The following is a 19,671-nucleotide window of genomic DNA, read 5'->3' on the forward strand; positions in this document are numbered from 1 at the left end:
CAGGTTTTACTTTCCGTACCAGGTCGTTGTCTCTCCAGTCACTAGTGTGCAGGTTTTACTTTCCGTACCAGGTCGTTGTCTCTCCAGTCACTACTGTGCAGGTTTTACTTTCCATACCAGGTCGTTGTCTCTCCAGTCACTACTGTGCAGGTTTTACTTTCCGTACCAGATCGTTGTCTCTCCAGTCACTACAGGGCAGGTTTTACTTTCCGTACCAGGTCGTTGTCTCTCCAGTCACTACAGTGCAGGTTTTACTTTCTGTACCAGGTCGTTGTCTCTCCAGTCACTACAGTGCAGGTTTTACTTTCCATACCAGGTCGTTGTCTCTCCAGTCACTACTGTGCAGGTTTTACTTTCCATACCAGGTCGTTGTCTCTCCAGTCACTACTGTGCAGGTTTTACTTTCCGTACCAGGTCGTTGTCTCTCCAGTCACTACTGTGCAGGTTTTACTTTCCATACCAGGTCGTTGTCTCTCCAGTCACTACTGTGCAGGTTTTACTTTCCGTACCAGGTCGTTGTCTCTCCAGTCACTACTGCGCAGGTTTTACTTTCCGTACCAGGTCGTTGTCTCTCCAGTCACTACTGCGCAGGTTTTACTTTCCGTACCAGGTCGTTGTCTCTCCAGTCACTACTGCGCAGGTTTTACTTTCCGTACCAGGTCGTTGTCTCTCCAGTCACTACTGTGTAGGTTTTACTTTCCGTACCAGGTCGTTGTCTCTCCAGTCACTACTGTGCAGGTTTTACTTTCCGTACCAGGTCGTTGTCTCTCCAGTCACTAGTGTGCTGTGCAGGTTTTACTTTCCGTACCAGGTCGTTGTCTCTCCAGTCACTACTGTGCAGGTTTTACTTTCCGTACCAGGTCGTTGTCTCTCCAGTCACTACTGTGCAGGTTTTACTTTCCATACCAGGTCGTTGTCTCTCCAGTCACTACTGTGTAGGTTTTACTTTCCGTACCAGGTCGTTGTCTCTCCAGTCACTACTGCGCAGGTTTTACTTTCCGTACCAGGTCGTTGTCTCTCCAGTCACTACTGCGCAGGTTTTACTTTCCGTACCAGGTCGTTGTCTCTCCAGTCACTACTGCGCAGGTTTTACTTTCCGTACCAGGTCGTTGTCTCTCCAGTCACTACTGTGCAGGTTTTACTTTCCGTACCAGGTCGTTGTCTCTCCAGTCACTACTGCGCAGGTTTTACTTTCCGTACCAGGTCGTTGTCTCTCCAGTCACTACTGCGCAGGTCTTACTTTCCGTACCAGGTCGTTGTCTCTCCAGTCACTACTGCGCAGGTTTTACTTTCCGTACCAGGTCGTTGTCTCTCCAGTCACTACTGTGTAGGTTTTACTTTCCGTACCAGATCGTTGTCTCTCCAGTCACTACTGTGCAGGTTTTACTTTCCGTACCAGGTCGTTGTCTCTCCAGTCACTAGTGTGCTGTGCAGGTTTTACTTTCCGTACCAGGTCGTTGTCTCTCCAGTCACTACTGTGCAGGTTTTACTTTCCGTACCAGGTCGTTGTCTCTCCAGTCACTACTGTGCAGGTTTTACTTTCCATACCAGGTCGTTGTCTCTCCAGTCACTACTGTGTAGGTTTTACTTTCCGTACCAGGTCGTTGTCTCTCCAGTCACTACTGCGCAGGTTTTACTTTCCGTACCAGGTCGTTGTCTCTCCAGTCACTACTGTGCAGGTTTTACTTTCCGTACCAGGTCGTTGTCTCTCCAGTCACTACTGTGCAGGTTTTACTTTCCATACCAGGTCGTTGTCTCTCCAGTCACTACTGTGTAGGTTTTACTTTCCGTACCAGGTCGTTGTCTCTCCAGTCACTACTGCACAGGTTTTACTTTCCGTACCAGGTCGTTGTCTCTCCAGTCACTACTGCGCAGGTTTTACTTTCCGTACCAGGTCGTTGTCTCTCCAGTCACTACTGTGTAGGTTTTACTTTCCGTACCAGGTCGTTGTCTCTCCAGTCACTACTGTGCAGGTTTTACTTTACGTACTAGGTCGTTGTCTCTCCAGTCACTACTGTGTAGGTTTTACTTTCCGTACCAGGTCGTTGTCTCTCCAGTCACTACTGTGCAGGTTTTACTTTCCGTACTAGGTCGTTGTCTCTCCAGTCACTACTGTGTAGGTTTTACTTTCCGTACCAGGTCGTTGTCTCTCCAGTCACTACTGTGTAGGTTTTACTTTCCGTACCAGGTCGTTGTCTCTCCAGTCACTACTGCGCAGGTTTTACTTTCCGTACCAGGTCGTTGTCTCTCCAGTCACTACTGTGCAGGTTTTACTTTCCGTACCAGGTCGTTGTCTCTCCAGTCACTACTATGCAGGTTTTACTTTCCGTACCAGGTCGTTGTCTCTCCAGTCACTAGTGTGCAGGTTTTACTTTCCGTACCAGGTCGTTGTCTCTCCAGTCACTACTGTGCAGGTTTTACTTTCCATACCAGGTCGTGGTCTCTCCAGTCACTACTGTGCAGGTTTTACTTTCCGTACCAGATCGTTGTCTCTCCAGTCACTACAGTGCAGGTTTTACTTTCCGTACCAGGTCGTTGTCTCTCCAGTCACTACAGTGCAGGTTTTACTTTCTGTACCAGGTCGTTGTCTCTCCAGTCACTACAGTGCAGGTTTTACTTTCCATACCAGGTCGTTGTCTCTCCAGTCACTACTGTGCAGGTTTTACTTTCCATACCAGGTCGTTGTCTCTCCAGTCACTACTGTGCAGGTTTTACTTTCCGTACCAGGTCGTTGTCTCTCCAGTCACTACTGTGCAGGTTTTACTTTCCATACCAGGTCGTTGTCTCTCCAGTCACTACTGTGCAGGTTTTACTTTCCGTACCAGGTCGTTGTCTCTCCAGTCACTACTGCGCAGGTTTTACTTTCCGTACCAGGTCGTTGTCTCTCCAGTCACTACTGCGCAGGTTTTACTTTCCGTACCAGGTCGTTGTCTCTCCAGTCACTACTGCGCAGGTTTTACTTTCCGTACCAGGTCGTTGTCTCTCCAGTCACTACTGTGTAGGTTTTACTTTCCGTACCAGGTCGTTGTCTCTCTAGTCACTACTGTGCAGGTTTTACTTTCCGTACCAGGTCGTTGTCTCTCCAGTCACTAGTGTGCTGTGCAGGTTTTACTTTCCGTACCAGGTCGTTGTCTCTCCAGTCACTACTGTGCAGGTTTTACTTTCCGTACCAGGTCGTTGTCTCTCCAGTCACTACTGTGCAGGTTTTACTTTCCATACCAGGTCGTTGTCTCTCCAGTCACTACTGTGTAGGTTTTACTTTCCGTACCAGGTCGTTGTCTCTCCAGTCACTACTGCGCAGGTTTTACTTTCCGTACCAGGTTGTTGTCTCTCCAGTCACTACTGCGCAGGTTTTACTTTCCGTACCAGGTCGTTGTCTCTCCAGTCACTACTGCGCAGGTTTTACTTTCCGTACCAGGTCGTTGTCTCTCCAGTCACTACTGTGCAGGTTTTACTTTCCGTACCAGGTCGTTGTCTCTCCAGTCACTACTGTGCAGGTTTTACTTTACGTACTAGGTCGTTGTCTCTCCAGTCACTACTGTGTAGGTTTTACTTTCCGTACCAGGTCGTTGTCTCTCCAGTCACTACTGTGCAGGTTTTACTTTCCGTACTAGGTCGTTGTCTCTCCAGTCACTACTGTGTAGGTTTTACTTTCCGTACCAGGTCGTTGTCTCTCCAGTCACTACTGTGTAGGTTTTACTTTCCGTACCAGGTCGTTGTCTCTCCAGTCACTACTGCGCAGGTTTTACTTTCCGTACCAGGTCGTTGTCTCTCCAGTCACTACTGTGCAGGTTTTACTTTCCGTACCAGGTCGTTGTCTCTCCAGTCACTACTATGCAGGTTTTACTTTCCGTACCAGGTCGTTGTCTCTCCAGTCACTAGTGTGCAGGTTTTACTTTCCGTACCAGGTCGTTGTCTCTCCAGTCACTACTGTGCAGGTTTTACTTTCCATACCAGGTCGTTGTCTCTCCAGTCACTACTGTGCAGGTTTTACTTTCCGTACCAGATCGTTGTCTCTCCAGTCACTACAGTGCAGGTTTTACTTTCCGTACCAGGTCGTTGTCTCTCCAGTCACTACAGTGCAGGTTTTACTTTCTGTACCAGGTCGTTGTCTCTCCAGTCACTACAGTGCAGGTTTTACTTTCCATACCAGGTCGTTGTCTCTCCAGTCACTACTGTGCAGGTTTTACTTTCCATACCAGGTCGTTGTCTCTCCAGTCACTACTGTGCAGGTTTTACTTTCCGTACCAGGTCGTTGTCTCTCCAGTCACTACTGTGCAGGTTTTAATTTCCATACCAGGTCGTTGTCTCTCCAGTCACTACTGTGCAGGTTTTACTTTCCGTACCAGGTCGTTGTCTCTCCAGTCACTACTGCGCAGGTTTTACTTTCTGTACCAGGTCGTTGTCTCTCCAGTCACTACTGCACAGGTTTTACTTTCCGTACCAGGTCGTTGTCTCTCCAGTCACTACTGCGCAGGTTTTACTTTCCGTACCAGGTCGTTGTCTCTCCAGTCACTACTGTGTAGGTTTTACTTTCCGTACCAGGTCGTTGTCTCTCCAGTCACTACTGTGCAGGTTTTACTTTCCGTACCAGGTCGTTGTCTCTCCAGTCACTAGTGTGCTGTGCAGGTTTTACTTTCCGTACCAGGTCGTTGTCTCTCCAGTCACTACTGTGCAGGTTTTACTTTCCGTACCAGGTCGTTGTCTCTCCAGTCACTACTGTGCAGGTTTTACTTTCCATACCAGGTCGTTGTCTCTCCAGTCACTACTGTGTAGGTTTTACTTTCCGTACCAGGTCGTTGTCTCTCCAGTCACTACTGCGCAGGTTTTACTTTCCGTACCAGGTCGTTGTCTCTCCAGTCACTACTGCGCAGGTTTTACTTTCCGTACCAGGTCGTTGTCTCTCCAGTCACTACTGCGCAGGTTTTACTTTCCATACCAGGTCGTTGTCTCTCCAGTCACTACTGTGCAGGTTTTACTTTCCGTACCAGGTCGTTGTCTCTCCAGTCACTACTGCGCAGGTTTTACTTTCCGTACCAGGTCGTTGTCTCTCCAGTCACTACTGCGCAGGTCTTACTTTCCGTACCAGGTCGTTGTCTCTCCAGTCACTACTGCGCAGGTTTTACTTTCCGTACCAGGTCGTTGTCTCTCCAGTCACTACTGTGTAGGTTTTACTTTCCGTACCAGATCGTTGTCTCTCCAGTCACTACTGTGCAGGTTTTACTTTCCGTACCAGGTCGTTGTCTCTCCAGTCACTAGTGTGCTGTGCAGGTTTTACTTTCCGTACCAGGTCGTTGTCTCTCCAGTCACTACTGTGCAGGTTTTACTTTCCGTACCAGGTCGTTGTCTCTCCAGTCACTACTGTGCAGGTTTTACTTTCCATACCAGGTCGTTGTCTCTCCAGTCACTACTGTGTAGGTTTTACTTTCCGTACCAGGTCGTTGTCTCTCCAGTCACTACTGCGCAGGTTTTACTTTCCGTACCAGGTCGTTGTCTCTCCAGTCACTACTGTGTAGGTTTTACTTTCCGTACCAGGTCGTTGTCTCTCCAGTCACTACTGTGCAGGTTTTACTTTCCGTACCAGGTCGTTGTCTCTCCAGTCACTACTGCGCAGGTTTTACTTTCCGTACCAGGTCGTTGTCTCTCCAGTCACTACTGTGCAGGTTTTACTTTCCGTACCAGGTCGTTGTCTCTCCAGTCACTACTATGCAGGTTTTACATTCCGTACCAGGTCGTTGTCTCTCGTCACTAGTGTGCAGGTTTTACTTTCCGTACCAGGTCGTTGTCTCTCCAGTCACTACTGTGCAGGTTTTACTTTCCATACCAGGTCGTTGTCTCTCCAGTCACTACTGTGCAGGTTTTACTTTCCATACCAGGTCGTTGTCTCTCCAGTCACTACTGTGCAGGTTTTACTTTCCGTACCAGGTCGTTGTCTCTCCAGTCACTACAGTGCAGGTTTTACTTTCCGTACCAGGTCGTTGTCTCTCCAGTCACTACAGTGCAGGTTTTACTTTCTGTACCAGGTCGTTGTCTCTCCAGTCACTACAGTGCAGGTTTTACTTTCCATACCAGGTCGTTGTCTCTCCAGTCACTACTGTGCAGGTTTTACTTTCCATACCAGGTCGTTGTCTCTCCAGTCACTACTGTGCAGGTTTTACTTTCCGTACCAGGTCGTTGTCTCTCCAGTCACTACTGTGCAAGTTTTACTTTCCATACCAGGTCGTTGTCTCTCCAGTCACTACTGTGCAGGTTTTACTTTCCGTACCAGGTCGTTGTCTCTCCAGTCACTACTGCGCAGGTTTTACTTTCCGTACCAGGTCGTTGTCTCTCCAGTCACTACTGCGCAGGTTTTACTTTCCGTACCAGGTCGTTGTCTCTCCAGTCACTACTGCGCAGGTTTTACTTTCCGTACCAGGTCGTTGTCTCTCCAGTCACTACTGCGCAGGTTTTACTTTCCGTACCAGGTCGTTGTCTCTCCAGTCACTACTGCGCAGGTTTTACTTTCCGTACCAGGTCGTTGTCTCTCCAGTCACTACTGTGTAGGTTTTACTTTCCGTACCAGGTCGTTGTCTCTCCAGTCACTACTGTGCAGGTTTTACTTTCCGTACCAGGTCGTTGTCTCTCCAGTCACTAGTGTGCTGTGCAGGTTTTACTTTCCCTACCAGGTCGTTGTCTCTCCAGTCACTACTGTGCAGGTTTTACTTTCCGTACCAGGTCGTTGTCTCTCCAGTCACTACTGTGCAGGTTTTACTTTCCATACCAGGTCGTTGTCTCTCCAGTCACTACTGTGTAGGTTTTACTTTCCGTACCAGGTCGTTGTCTCTCCAGTCACTACTGCGCAGGTTTTACTTTCTGTACCAGGTCGTTGTCTCTCCAGTCACTACTGCGCAGGTTTTACTTTCCGTACCAGGTCGTTGTCTCTCCAGTCACTACTGCGCAGGTTTTACTTTCCATACCAGGTCGTTGTCTCTCCAGTCACTACTGTGCAGGTTTTACTTTCCGTACCAGGTCGTTGTCTCTCCAGTCACTACTGCGCAGGTTTTACTTTCCGTACCAGGTCGTTGTCTCTCCAGTCACTACTGCGCAGGTCTTACTTTCCGTACCAGGTCGTTGTCTCTCCAGTCACTACTGCGCAGGTTTTACTTTCCGTACCAGGTCGTTGTCTCTCCAGTCACTACTGTGTAGGTTTTACTTTCCGTACCAGATCGTTGTCTCTCCAGTCACTACTGTGCAGGTTTTACTTTCCGTACCAGGTCGTTGTCTCTCCAGTCACTAGTGTGCTGTGCAGGTTTTACTTTCCGTACCAGGTCGTTGTCTCTCCAGTCACTACTGTGCAGGTTTTACTTTCCGTACCAGGTCGTTGTCTCTCCAGTCACTACTGTTCAGGTTTTACTTTCCATACCAGGTCGTTGTCTCTCCAGTCACTACTGTGTAGGTTTTACTTTCCGTACCAGGTCGTTGTCTCTCCAGTCACTACTGCGCAGGTTTTACTTTCCGTACCAGGTCGTTGTCTCTCCAGTCACTACTGTGTAGGTTTTACTTTCCGTACCAGGTCGTTGTCTCTCCAGTCACTACTGTGCAGGTTTTACTTTCCGTACCAGGTCGTTGTCTCTCCAGTCACTACTGCGCAGGTTTTACTTTCCGTACCAGGTCGTTGTCTCTCCAGTCACTACTGTGCAGGTTTTACTTTCCGTACCAGGTCGTTGTCTCTCCAGTCACTACTATGCAGGTTTTACTTTCCGTACCAGGTCGTTGTCTCTCCAGTCACTAGTGTGCAGGTTTTACTTTCCGTACCAGGTCGTTGTCTCTCCAGTCACTACTGTGCAGGTTTTACTTTCCATACCAGGTCGTTGTCTCTCCAGTCACTACTGTGCAGGTTTTACTTTCCATACCAGGTCGTTGTCTCTCCAGTCACTACTGTGCAGGTTTTACTTTCCGTACCAGGTCGTTGTCTCTCCAGTCACTACAGTGCAGGTTTTACTTTCCGTACCAGGTCGTTGTCTCTCCAGTCACTACAGTGCAGGTTTTACTTTCTGTACCAGGTCGTTGTCTCTCCAGTCACTACAGTGCAGGTTTTACTTTCCATACCAGGTCGTTGTCTCTCCAGTCACTACTGTGCAGGTTTTACTTTCCATACCAGGTCGTTGTCTCTCCAGTCACTACTGTGCAGGTTTTACTTTCCGTACCAGGTCGTTGTCTCTCCAGTCACTACTGTGCAAGTTTTACTTTCCATACCAGGTCGTTGTCTCTCCAGTCACTACTGTGCAGGTTTTACTTTCCGTACCAGGTCGTTGTCTCTCCAGTCACTACTGCGCAGGTTTTACTTTCCGTACCAGGTCGTTGTCTCTCCAGTCACTACTGCGCAGGTTTTACTTTCCGTACCAGGTCGTTGTCTCTCCAGTCACTACTGCGCAGGTTTTACTTTCCGTACCAGGTCGTTGTCTCTCCAGTCACTACTGTGCAGGTTTGATGGTTTCACATCAGTTCACTTGTGACTGCAGTACAAGGAGGAATGGCTGCCCCACTTACAAAAGACGAGCAGTGTTCAGTGATTCATTTTTTTGTGGTCTAAGGGTGAGCCTGGTGCCCATAATTATTGAATATTTTGTACACAGTATGGAAAAAGTGTTTTGTCATGAAGAAGTGTATATGAATGGATAGAGAAGTTAAAGGAACGAGCGAGACCACACAATTCATGTCTGAAGAAGAGGCGAAGACAACAATGTATCGCAGCGTGCCTTGAAATATTTTTTAATGAAGGTACACAAAAGCTAGCTGACAGGTGGACAAAGTATATTGAAAAGCAGGAAGATTATGTGGAAAAATTATATATTTGACTTTTTCTGAAAGTTTATTCAAATAAATTGAATTATATAATATATGGTTCAGAAATTAGCCATTCTCTGACTGTGCAGTTTATTTTAATCAACTTTAAAAAAAAAAATAATTATATATATATATATATAAATATATATATATATATATATATATATATATATATGTGTGTGCTAAAGTTTTAAGCAGTTGTGGATAATGTGCTGCAAAATAATGCTTTTTTCAACAAAAGTCCAGTAATGCCTCTCTTTTACCCGCTTCTTAAAATACATAAATGACTCCACAAGTTCCCTGGTTGACCGTAGATCCTTTACCTGATAAGTTTCTTTAAAAAAAATGAACCTCTTTAGTGAAAAACACCAAATCATTCTTGTTGGATACCGGATCTTTTCTGCAAATCATCACTGACCTTGGTCACCTCACTAAAGAGACTATTTTAGTCTCTGTTGATATTAACAGTTTTTTATACATCTATATTACATGGCAAAGAGCTGTTTAACTGCTTTTACAGACGTACAGCATAGCCCAGCTGTGATACAACTTTGTATGGATTTTTTACTCTAGTTCTCATTGAAAAATGTCTTTTATTTCCGGACACAGTCTACCGGTACTTTCCAGGACACAGAAACAGCAGTATAGTATTGAGGGATTTAGCAGATGGGGAAGTCAGGAAAAAGCCAGGAATCAGTACACATGAAAAGCAGTATAATCTCGTATGAGGCTGCAGCTGAAGGGAGAGCTTGACTAAAGGCTGGGAGCTCGATAATCTCGCAAGGAAGGAGGTGCCAGGTCAGGTTTATATAGGGTGTTCAATCAGGAACTCACAGGATGAAGCCAATCAGAAACAACACAGGGTGGAGCTGCTCAGGAACAACACAGGTACTAGAATCTGGGTTAGCCAGGAACTGTCCAGCGAGCTGAATAGCTCAGAGAGAAGAGCTGCTGCCTGGTGCACAAGAGCTGCTGGCTTCGAGTCCTGACAGTAGTCCCCTCCTTCCAAGATGGCCCTGGACATCTCAGGCGCTCGCTTCTCTGGATGTCTCTGAAGAAAGTCTCTTGTAAGCCTGGGTGCATGGACATTGCACTCCGGCTCCCATGAATTATCTTCTGGTCCGTAACCCTTCCATCGTATGAAATATTGTAATCTTCCTCTAAATCCTCTACAGTCCAGGATTTTATCCACGATGTCCTCTTCTTCACAATGGACTATTTCTGGTGGAGGAGGTGGCTGAGTACTTCCTGGAAATGGGTTCTCACTGAATGGTTTGAGCGAGGATACATGGAGCACAGGGTGAATTTTAATGCTGTTACTAAGTTTTAAATGGAAGGCAACTTGGTTTATTTGTGCATAAATTTGAGAAGGTCCTTTGAATTTTTGACCCAATTTCGACAACTGTACCTTTCTTTTCAGATTTTTTGTAGAAAGCCGAACCTTGTCACCGACCTGAAGATTGGGAGGGGCTTTGCAATGTTTATCTGCTCTTTTTATAATCTTCTTGGGCCTATTGTAACATCTCAATTAGTTCTTTCTGAGTTTCCTGCAGCTTTGTTAGTAACAGCAAGAACCAAAGTATTAAATGGAAGATTAGAAATTGCTGGGTGCAAGCCAGAATTAGCAAAAAAAATGGACTTTGGGAAGTAGAACTTTGGAGTTATTATAGGCAAATTCTGACGTTGGTAAATGGTCCACCCCGTCATCTTGCAGGTAAGAAATAAAACCGCGCAGATATTGTTAGAGATTGAATTCGTCCTTTCAGTCTGGCCATTGAATTGTGAATGGAAGGCAGTAGACAAATTGACAGTAACTCCTAAAGCTGTACAGAAGCTTTTCCAAAACTGTGATGTAAACTGAACACATCTATCAGAAATTACATTGCCAGGAATTCCATGCAGCCTGAATATCTCTCTGACCATTATTTCTGTGGTTTGTTCAGCAGAAGGAATCCCTTTAGTTGGAATAAAATGGGCCATCTTTGTGAGCCGGCCCACCACAACAAGGATAACAGTCATTTCTTTAGATGGAGGTAGATCCATGATAAAATCCATTGAGATTGATCCCTAAGGCCTGGATGAAACTGGGAGAGGTTGAAGGAGTCGTAACGGAGAAGATTGTGGCGTTTTGTTCCGTGCACATGTTAAACAGGAGGAAACATATTTTCTCACATCCCTCCAACAATTAGGCCACCAAAAAGAACGGAGCATTAGTTCTTGAGTTTTCATGACTCCAGGGTGTCCTACAAGTTTGGAATCATGGACAAGTCTGAGGACTTCTAGTCGAGCAGATTTGGGGACATATATTTGGTGCTTTTCCATCCAAAACCCCTCCTTAAAAGAAAGATAAACATCTTTAGAAGGATGGGTAAGAGAAAAGTCAGTTTGGTATCCATCTTTAATTTTTGTAAAAAAAATCTTTAGTGTCCAGTATTTCCAAGACATTTTTTAGATGAAGAATGGTATAGTCAGTGTTGTACCTCTCCTGAGGTTCAGTAGATATCCTGGACAGAGCGTCAGCCTTACCGTTTCGTGAACCGGGGCGATAAGAAATTACAAAATCAAATCTGGAGAAAAATAAGTCCCTGCGTGCTTGTCTTGCAGAGTGTCTCTTAGCTGTATGTATGAATTCTAAATTTTTGTGGTCAGTAAGGCCAGTCACCGGATGACTGGCCCCTTCCAAAAGATGTCTCCATTCGAAGAAGGCGACTTTAATAGCTAAAAATTCTTTATTTTCAATGTCACCGTTCTTTTCTGCAGATGACGTGGTATGAGAAAGTAAGGCACATGGATGAATTTGCATCTTGTTTCCAACGCGCCGTGACACAATGTTCTTACCACAGAATCTGGGGCGTCTACTTTGACAACAAACAGCAGTTCGGGATTTGGATGGACTAGTAATGATGCAGAAGTGAAAAGAGCGTTTAGTTTGTGCCTCTGGAGACCTGGTACACACTTTGGTTTTCTTTGTGAGTGAAGTAATTGGCAAAATGATTTTTGAAAAGTTTTTAATGAATTTTCTATAGAAATGTGCAAATCCTATAAAGCACTGGACGTCTTTTAAATTTCTTGGAGTAGGCCAGTCAACTACCGCTCTGATTTTACTAGGATCCATGCTCAGACCTTCTTGGGAGATTATAAACCCCTCTTAGATCGAGTTTGGTAAATATCTTGGCAAAACCTAGTCTCTCCAGCAACTCAGGAATTAAAGGGAATGGGTAGCGATTCTCAATGGTAATCTTATTTAATTCTCTGTAATCAATACATGGTCGCAGGGCTGAGTCCTTTTTTTCTACAAAAAACAAGGGTGCTCCATCTGGCGAAGAAGAAGGTTGAATGAAGCCTTTCTCTAAGTTTTCATCTAGGTGCTCTTTTCCTTCAATTCTGATTCAGAAAGATTGTAAATTCGCCCAAACGGAATGGATGCCTGTCGATGGGACAATCATAAGAAAAATGAGGAGACAGTGTTCTTTTTGCTGCAGACCTCACTGAATTGCTGGTACTGAGGTGGTCGTTTATCATAATTTTGATGCAAAATCTCAGATACTTGAATTTGTTTGAGAACAGGTAAATTAGCATGGCAATTGTTTTTACAGTACTCAGAGGGAAAGGTAATGGTCCTCGATGCCCAATTGATGGAAGGGTTATGGGTTGAGAACCAGGGAAGTTCTAGAATACCTGAAAATTTTGGAGAGGAAATCAGATGAAAACTAACAGCATCATGATGATTTGGTTCAATACAGATTTCAAGTTCACTTGTCTAATGAGTAACAGATCCAGAAGATAAAAGTGATCCATCCACAGTTTCCATATCGATTAACATGGATTTAGTCCTACCTGCAATGTTATTATCAAGTGTGAATTGTAAGTCCATGAAATCCCCCCCCCCTCCAGAATCTAACATAGCAGAACATTGTATTTTTTTGTCTCCCGATTATGACCTGCATGGGAATGACAAAATGAGACGATGGTGATTGCTCTTTGCCTTTATCCTGCATTACAGATAAGATGGTCTGCATGACCCGATCTAGTCATTCAGAAAGGTCTAAATTGCTTGCAGCTTTGGCATTGGTGAAAGCTAGTCCTTCTATTAGGACAGTTAATGGCAAAATGTCCAGAGCCCCCACAATAGAGGCATACATTTTCTGCGGAGAGAGGATTTCGGATGACCTCAGTCTCCATAGGTTCAGGCACACTTTCCATTTCCTGTTGGTTTCTTAATGCTGATTGAGTAAAGGAATAGTTAGGGTTGTTTCCAAATACTCGCAGTCTTTCCTTTCTTCATTCAGTGAGTCTCTGATCAATTCGGATGCACAATTGAATAAAGTCTTCTAAATTATCAGGGGTCTCGCTCCTGGTAAGTTCCTCCTTTATTAGCTCTGAATATCCTCGTCAAAATTGACTCCTCTGGCCAGCTAAATCCCATTCTGAGGTGTATTCAGCTCCAGAGCGTCACCCTTGGCGTAAATTATAAAACTTTGTTTCAGCTGTAGCACAACGATTCGGGTCATCAAACACTTGATTCATAGCTGTGATGAATGAAACTAGGTCATGTAGGAGGTCACGGTTCTTTTCCACATAAGGTGAGGCCCATGCAAGAGCGTCATCAGTCAGGAGATTAATGATGAACAGAACCTTTTTACTGTCGCTGGTAAACGGAGACGGTTGCATCTGGAAGTAGATATTGTTAAGGGAGGGCAATAACCCTTCACGGTTGACCAAGTGAGTGTCAAATTATTAAATTATTATGTTGATTGCAATCCACAGAAAACCAAACGGAAACAATGTTCTGTATTGGGAGGATTCAAAGAATCTCTGATCCCGTTTATTTTGCTTAGCATTTTATATTGTTTTGAGTATATCAAATAGCCAATCAACTCTACAGCCATACTACAATACTATTGGCTAACTGATGTTAGTACAATTATTACGGAAAACACATATATGGTCATATTATCATTGTTAGTTTGAAGCACTATGGAAATTTTACAAGGTAAAACCTGGCCTAAACAAGTTAGATAAGAGTGTCTGACAAAATTTTCTCTTGAGAAAAGGTTAGTGTGAGATGAGTTCTATGTGAAGAGAAAGAAAGAATGTATGTTATGCAAGGAGTGATAATAACATGATTTTAAAGCGAGTAGACAAAATGGAGTTGCTCTAGCATGAGTATCAATATGTCCTTTACAATATGACATTGATTAAGGATTCCAAAGTAATGATGACGATCGCCACTGAACTTTGTGGGTAGTGGCATTTGTGCGTTTGATTCCAGGCCTGAGTTTCGCAATTCCAGAAGTTGCCTCTTTAACTCAATAATTTCTTTTTTGCTGACCCAAAATCTGTGTTTGCAACTTAGAAAACCTTTCTCGGTATGTGGCACCAAAATAAATTCGGTACATGGAAGCAGCAGTATAGTCTTGTATGAGGCAGCAGGTGAAGGGAGAGCTTGACTAAAGGCTGGGAGCTCAATAAGCTCCCAAGGAAGGAGGTGTCGGGTCAGGTTTAAATAGGGTGCTCAATCAGGGACTCACAGGATGAAGCCAATCAGAAACAACACAGGCTTGGAGCCGCTCAGGAACAACACAGGTACTAGGTTAGCCAGGAACTGTCCAGCGAGCTGAATAGCTCAGAGGGAAGAGCTGCCTCCTGGTGCACAAGAGCTGCTGGGTTCGAGTCCTGACAAAAACTTTTGTTCGGACAAGTTTTGGAATTTTTTTTCACTACTTAAATAAAAAAAAACTGTACATGTTTTTGATATCTGCATACTCATTCTGACCTGGAGAATCATATTGCCAGGTCAGTTTTACCATATAGGAGATATGGTAAAAAAAAAACAACCCAAAAACAATTGTGGAATTGCACTTTTTTTTTCAAATTCATTGTACTTTGAATTTTTTTCACATTCTCCAGTACACGTCTTATAAGGATTGGATAGGACCCTACTTGTGCAACAATGTTCAGGAGTGCCGTGTTCTAGTTATTTAATTCATGTAATCACAGACAGTCTGGTTGATGTTTTATATTTGGACTCTACGAGGGACATATGATCACTTCTAAGACTTCATGTTCTTCTTTAACCTGAAGACAGTTCTTATTGGCATAAGTTGTATGTTTGGGGTCTTTATCCGGCTGCAGAATACATTTTGAGGCTTTAGTGTGGTAATAATGACTGACTTCAGGCAATTGTGAAGCATGGTGGAGATTCCTTGCAAGTGTGGGGCGGCATTTTAGCAAATGGAGTTGGGTATTTGGTCAGTATTAATGATGTGCTGAGAGCCTTTATCTCAGGATCAGATCCCTGATCTCAACATCATCTGCTCTTTGGGATTACATGAAGAGACTGCAGGATTTGCACAAACCTACATCCACAGATGATCTGTGGTTAGTTCTCCAAAATGTTTGGAACAACCTATTTGCCAAGTTCCTTCAAAGATTATGTAAATTTACCTAGAAGAATTGTTGAAGTCAAAAGGGTGGTCACAGCAATCACTGATTTTATTTAGATTTGTCTTTTGTTCACTCAATTTGCATTTAGTTAGCTTATAAAAAATAAACTATTAACAACTGTTTTTAAATCATTTTTACTTTACAGTATTTTATCTACACCTACCTAAAACCTTTGCACAGTCCCATATACAGTATATATTTAGCTAACATTCTGATGATCTTAGCAGAAATCTATGATCTGGAAGATAATCAAAATTAGTTAAATTTCTCAAAAAAAATAAAAACTGCACAGTATGCTAAATCCAACCAACTATGTTGCTTAATGGTATGTTTGTTTGTATCTGTGTTTTATGTACATTTGCATGCTGCATTGAGCTCCGCATCCTAATATTGCCTCCAATGGCCTCTTTATTATATTCTAAGATTCGAAACTGAATGGAGACGTGGCCAAAGCGGCGTTGGCAAATGAAGACTGTCCTCATATAGACCAGACAATAACGCCCGATGAGGGCCTGTCCTTTACACAGTCTAGCACTCGGGAGAAAGGTGGACCCTACTTTCTCCTTTCACCCGAGGAATATCCAAGCCTGCCTGATGGAGGAGTAAGAAAGGGTATGTAGATGAGTTTTATAAGAGAAACTTGCATTCACAAGTAGCCAGGGATTATGCGGTGTCAGTAGAGACAAAGGATATAGACACTTCATGTTGTATACTATCACTTCAAGTCTTCCATTGTCCAAATTTCAGTGAGCCATGCTGACCGACTTGAAAATGATGCACTTATAAGCCCAGAAATAGCCCAAAATGTGGCTGTGCCAAGTCCGATACCTCATGTGGCCCTATTGTACCCAGTTCAATAGAATATGTGGCTCCAATGTGCCCAGTGCAATTTTTCATGCATCTCCCCAGTCAGATATTTCAGGTGACCCCAATGTGCCCAGTCCAAAATTTCATGAGGCCCCTGTCTGCCCAGTCCAATAGTTGTTGTGGCTCCAGTGTTCCCAGTCCAATAGTTGATGTGGATTTCGTGTCCCCAGTTCAATACTTCATGTGGCGCCATTGTGCCCAGTCTAATATTTAATGTGGTTCCAGTGTGCCCTGTTCGATAGTTCCAGTGACTCCAATGTGCTCAATCAAATAGTTCCAGTGGCCCCAAATTGCCCTGCATGATAGTTCCAGAATGCCCAGTCCGATAGTTCCAGTGACTCCAATGTGCCCAGTCCAATAGTTCCATTGACTCCAATGTGCCCAGTCCTATAGTTCTAGTGGCCCAAATGTGGCCAGTCCTATAGTTCCAGTGGCCCCAAAGTGCCCAGTCTGATAGTTCCAGAATGCCCAGTCCGATAGTTCCAGAATGCACAATCCGATAGTTACAGTGGCCCCAAAAGTGCCCAGTCTGATAGTTCCAGTGACTCCAATGTGCCCAGTCCAATAGTTCCAGTGACTCCAATGTGCCCAGTCAAATAGTTCCAGTGACTCCAATGTGCCCAGTCTGATAGTTCCAGTGACTCCAATGTGCCCAGTCCAATAGTTCCAGTGACTCCAATGTGCCCAATCCTATAGTTCTAGTGGCCCCAATGTGCACAGTCCTATAGTTCCAGTGGCCCCAAAGTGCCCAAGCTGATAGTTCCAGAATTCCCAGTCCGATAGTTCCAGTGACTCCAATGTGCCCAGTCCGATAGTTCCAGTGCCTCCAATGTGCCCAATCCTATAGTTCCAGTGGCCCCAAAGTGCCCAGTCCGATAGCTCCAGCGGCCCCAATGTGCCCAGTCCGATAGTTCCAGTGACTCCACTGTGCTCAATTCGATAGTTCCAGTGACTCCAATGTGCCCAATCCGATAGTTCCAGTGACTCCAATGTGCCCAGTCCGATAGTTGCAGTGACTCCAATATGCCCAGCCCGATAGTTGCAGTGACTCCAATGTGCCCAGTCCGATAGTTCCAGTGACTCCACTGTGCCCAATTCGATAGTTCCAGTGACTCCAATGTGCCCATTCTGATAGTTCCAGTGACTCCAATGTGCCCAATCCAATAGTTCCAGTGACTCCAATGTGCCCAGGCCGATAGTTCCAGTGACTCCAATGTGCCCAATCCGAAAGTTCCAGTGACTCCAATGTGCCCAGTCCGATAGTTCCAGTGACTCCAATGTGTCCAGTCCTATAGTTCCAGTGGCACCAAAGTGCCCAGTCTGATAGTTCCAGTGTCTCCAATGTGCCCAGTCCGATAGTTCCAGTGACTCCAATGTGTCCAGTCCTAGAGTTCCAATGGCCCCAAAGTTCCCAGTCCGATAGTTCCAGTGTTCCCAATGTGCCAGTCTGATAGCTCAAGTGACTCCAATGTGTCCAGTCCTATAGTTCCAGTGACTCCAATGTGCGCATTCCGATAGTTGCAGTGATTCCAATGTGCGCAGTCCGATAGTTCCAGTGACTCCAATGTGCCCAGTCCGATAGTTCCAGTGACTCCAACGTGCCCATTCCGATAGTTCCAGTGACTCCAATGTGCCCAGTCCTATAGTTCAATTGACTACAATGTACCCAGTCTGATAGTTCAAGTGACTCCAATGTGCCCAGTCCGATAGTTCCAGTGACTCTAATGTGCCCAGTCCGATAGTTCCAGTGACTCCAATGTGCCCAACCCTATAGTTCCAGTGGTCCCAATGTGCCCAGTCTGATAGTTCAATTGACTCCAATGTGCTCAGTCCTATAGTTCAAGTGACTCCAATGTGCCCAGTCCTATAGTTCCAGTAACTCCAATGTGCCCAGTCCGATAGTTCAATTGACTCCAATGTGCCCAGTCCGATAGTTGCAGTGACTCCAATGTGTCCAGTCCTATAGTTCCAGCGACTCCAATGTGCCCAGTCTGATAGTTCCAGTGACTCCAATGTGCCCAGTCTGATAGTTCCAGCGACTCCAATGTGCCCAGTCTGATAGTTCAAGTGACTCCAATGTGCCCAGTCCGATAATTCCAATGACTCCAATGTGCCCAGTCCTATAGTTCCAGTGACTCCAATGTGCCCAATCCTATAGTTCCAGTGACTCCAATGTGCCCAGTCTGATAGTTCAAGTGACTCCAATGTGCCCAGTCCGATAATTACAATGACTCCAATGTGCCCAGTCCTATAGTTCCAGTGACTTCAATGTGTCCAGTCCTATAGTTCCAGTGACTCCAATGTGCCCAGTCCGATAGTTGCAGTAACTCCAATGTGCCCAGTCCGATAGTTGCAGTGACTCCAATGTGTCCAGTCCGATAATTCCAATGACTCCAATGTGCCCAGTCCGATAGTTGCAGTGACTCCAATGTGCCCAGTCCGATAATTCCAATGACTCCTATGTGCCCAGTCCGATAATTCCAATGACTCCTATGTGCCCAGTCCTATAGTTCCAGTGACTCCAATGTGCCCAGTCCTATAGTTCCAGTGACTCCAATGTGCCCAGTTTGATAGTTCCAGTGACTCCAATGTGCACAGTCCTATAGTTCCAGTGACTCCAATGTGCCCAGTCTGATAGTTCAATTGACTCCAATGTGCCAGTCCGATAGTTCCAGTGACTCCATTGTGCCCAGTCTGATAGTTCCAGTAACTCCAATGTGCCCAGTCCGATAGTTCCAGTGACTCCAATGTGCCCAGTCCGATAGTTGCAGTGACTCCAATGTGTCCAGTCCTATAGTTCCAGTGACTCGAATGTGCCCAGTCCGATAGTTCCAGTGACTCCAATGTGCCCAGTCTGATAGTTGCAGTGACTCCAATGTGTCCAGTCCTATAGTTCCAGTGATTCCAATTTGCCCAGTCCGATAGTTGCAGTGACTCCAATGTGCCCAGTCCGATAGTTGCAGTGACTCCAATGTGCCCAGTCCAATAGTTGCAGTGACTCCAATGTGTCCAGTCCGATAATTCCAATGACTCCAATGTGCCCAGTCCGATAGTTGCAGTGACTCCAATGTGCCCAGTCTGATAGTTCCAGTGACTCCAATGTGCACAGTCCTATAGTTCCAGTGACTCCAATGTACGCAGTTCTATAGTTCCAGTGACTCCAATGTGCCCAGTCCGATAGTTCCAGTGACTCCAATGTGCCCTGTCCGATAATTCCAATGACTCCAATGTGCCCAGTCCTATAGTTCCAGTGACTCCAATGTGCCCAATTCGATAGTTCCAGTGACTCCAATGTGCCCAGTCCGATAGCTGCAGTGACTCCAATGTGCCCAGTCCTATAGTTCTAGTGACTCCAATGTGCGCAGTCCGATAGTTCCAGTGACTCCAATGTGCCCAGTCCGGTAATTCCAATGACTCCAATGTGCCCAGTCCGATAGTCCCAGTGACTCCAATGTGCCCAGTCCGATAATTCCAATGACTCCAATGTGCCCAGTCTGATAGTTTCAGTGACTCCAATGTGCCCAGTCCAAT

At 45.2% G+C, this 19,671-nt stretch overlaps 1 protein-coding gene across 5 annotated transcripts in view; it reads left to right on the plus strand.

Moving 5' to 3' along the window:
• Positions 1-19,671, plus strand: part of KCNC1 (potassium voltage-gated channel subfamily C member 1) — a 341,595-nt gene that overhangs the window by 286,118 nt on the left and 35,806 nt on the right. For 2 of the 5 annotated variants that reach the window (XM_073659073.1, XM_073659074.1), the window contains exon 3: positions 15,697-15,885. The exons of 1 other annotated variant lie outside the window; for it this stretch is intronic. In XM_073659073.1, coding sequence (XP_073515174.1) covers positions 15,697-15,885 — 189 coding nt within the window. Of the gene's footprint in view, positions 1-15,696; positions 15,886-19,671 lie in introns of those variants that run through there. 2 more of the 5 variants (XR_012252826.1, XR_012252827.1) reach the window with 2 other exon arrangements.

The sequence above is a fragment of the Phyllobates terribilis genome, unplaced genomic scaffold, assembly GCF_046119375.1.
Source record: "Phyllobates terribilis strain yellow unplaced genomic scaffold, ASM4611937v1 Scaffold_13__5_contigs__length_258822181, whole genome shotgun sequence".
Lineage (NCBI taxonomy): Eukaryota > Metazoa > Chordata > Amphibia > Anura > Dendrobatidae > Phyllobates > Phyllobates terribilis.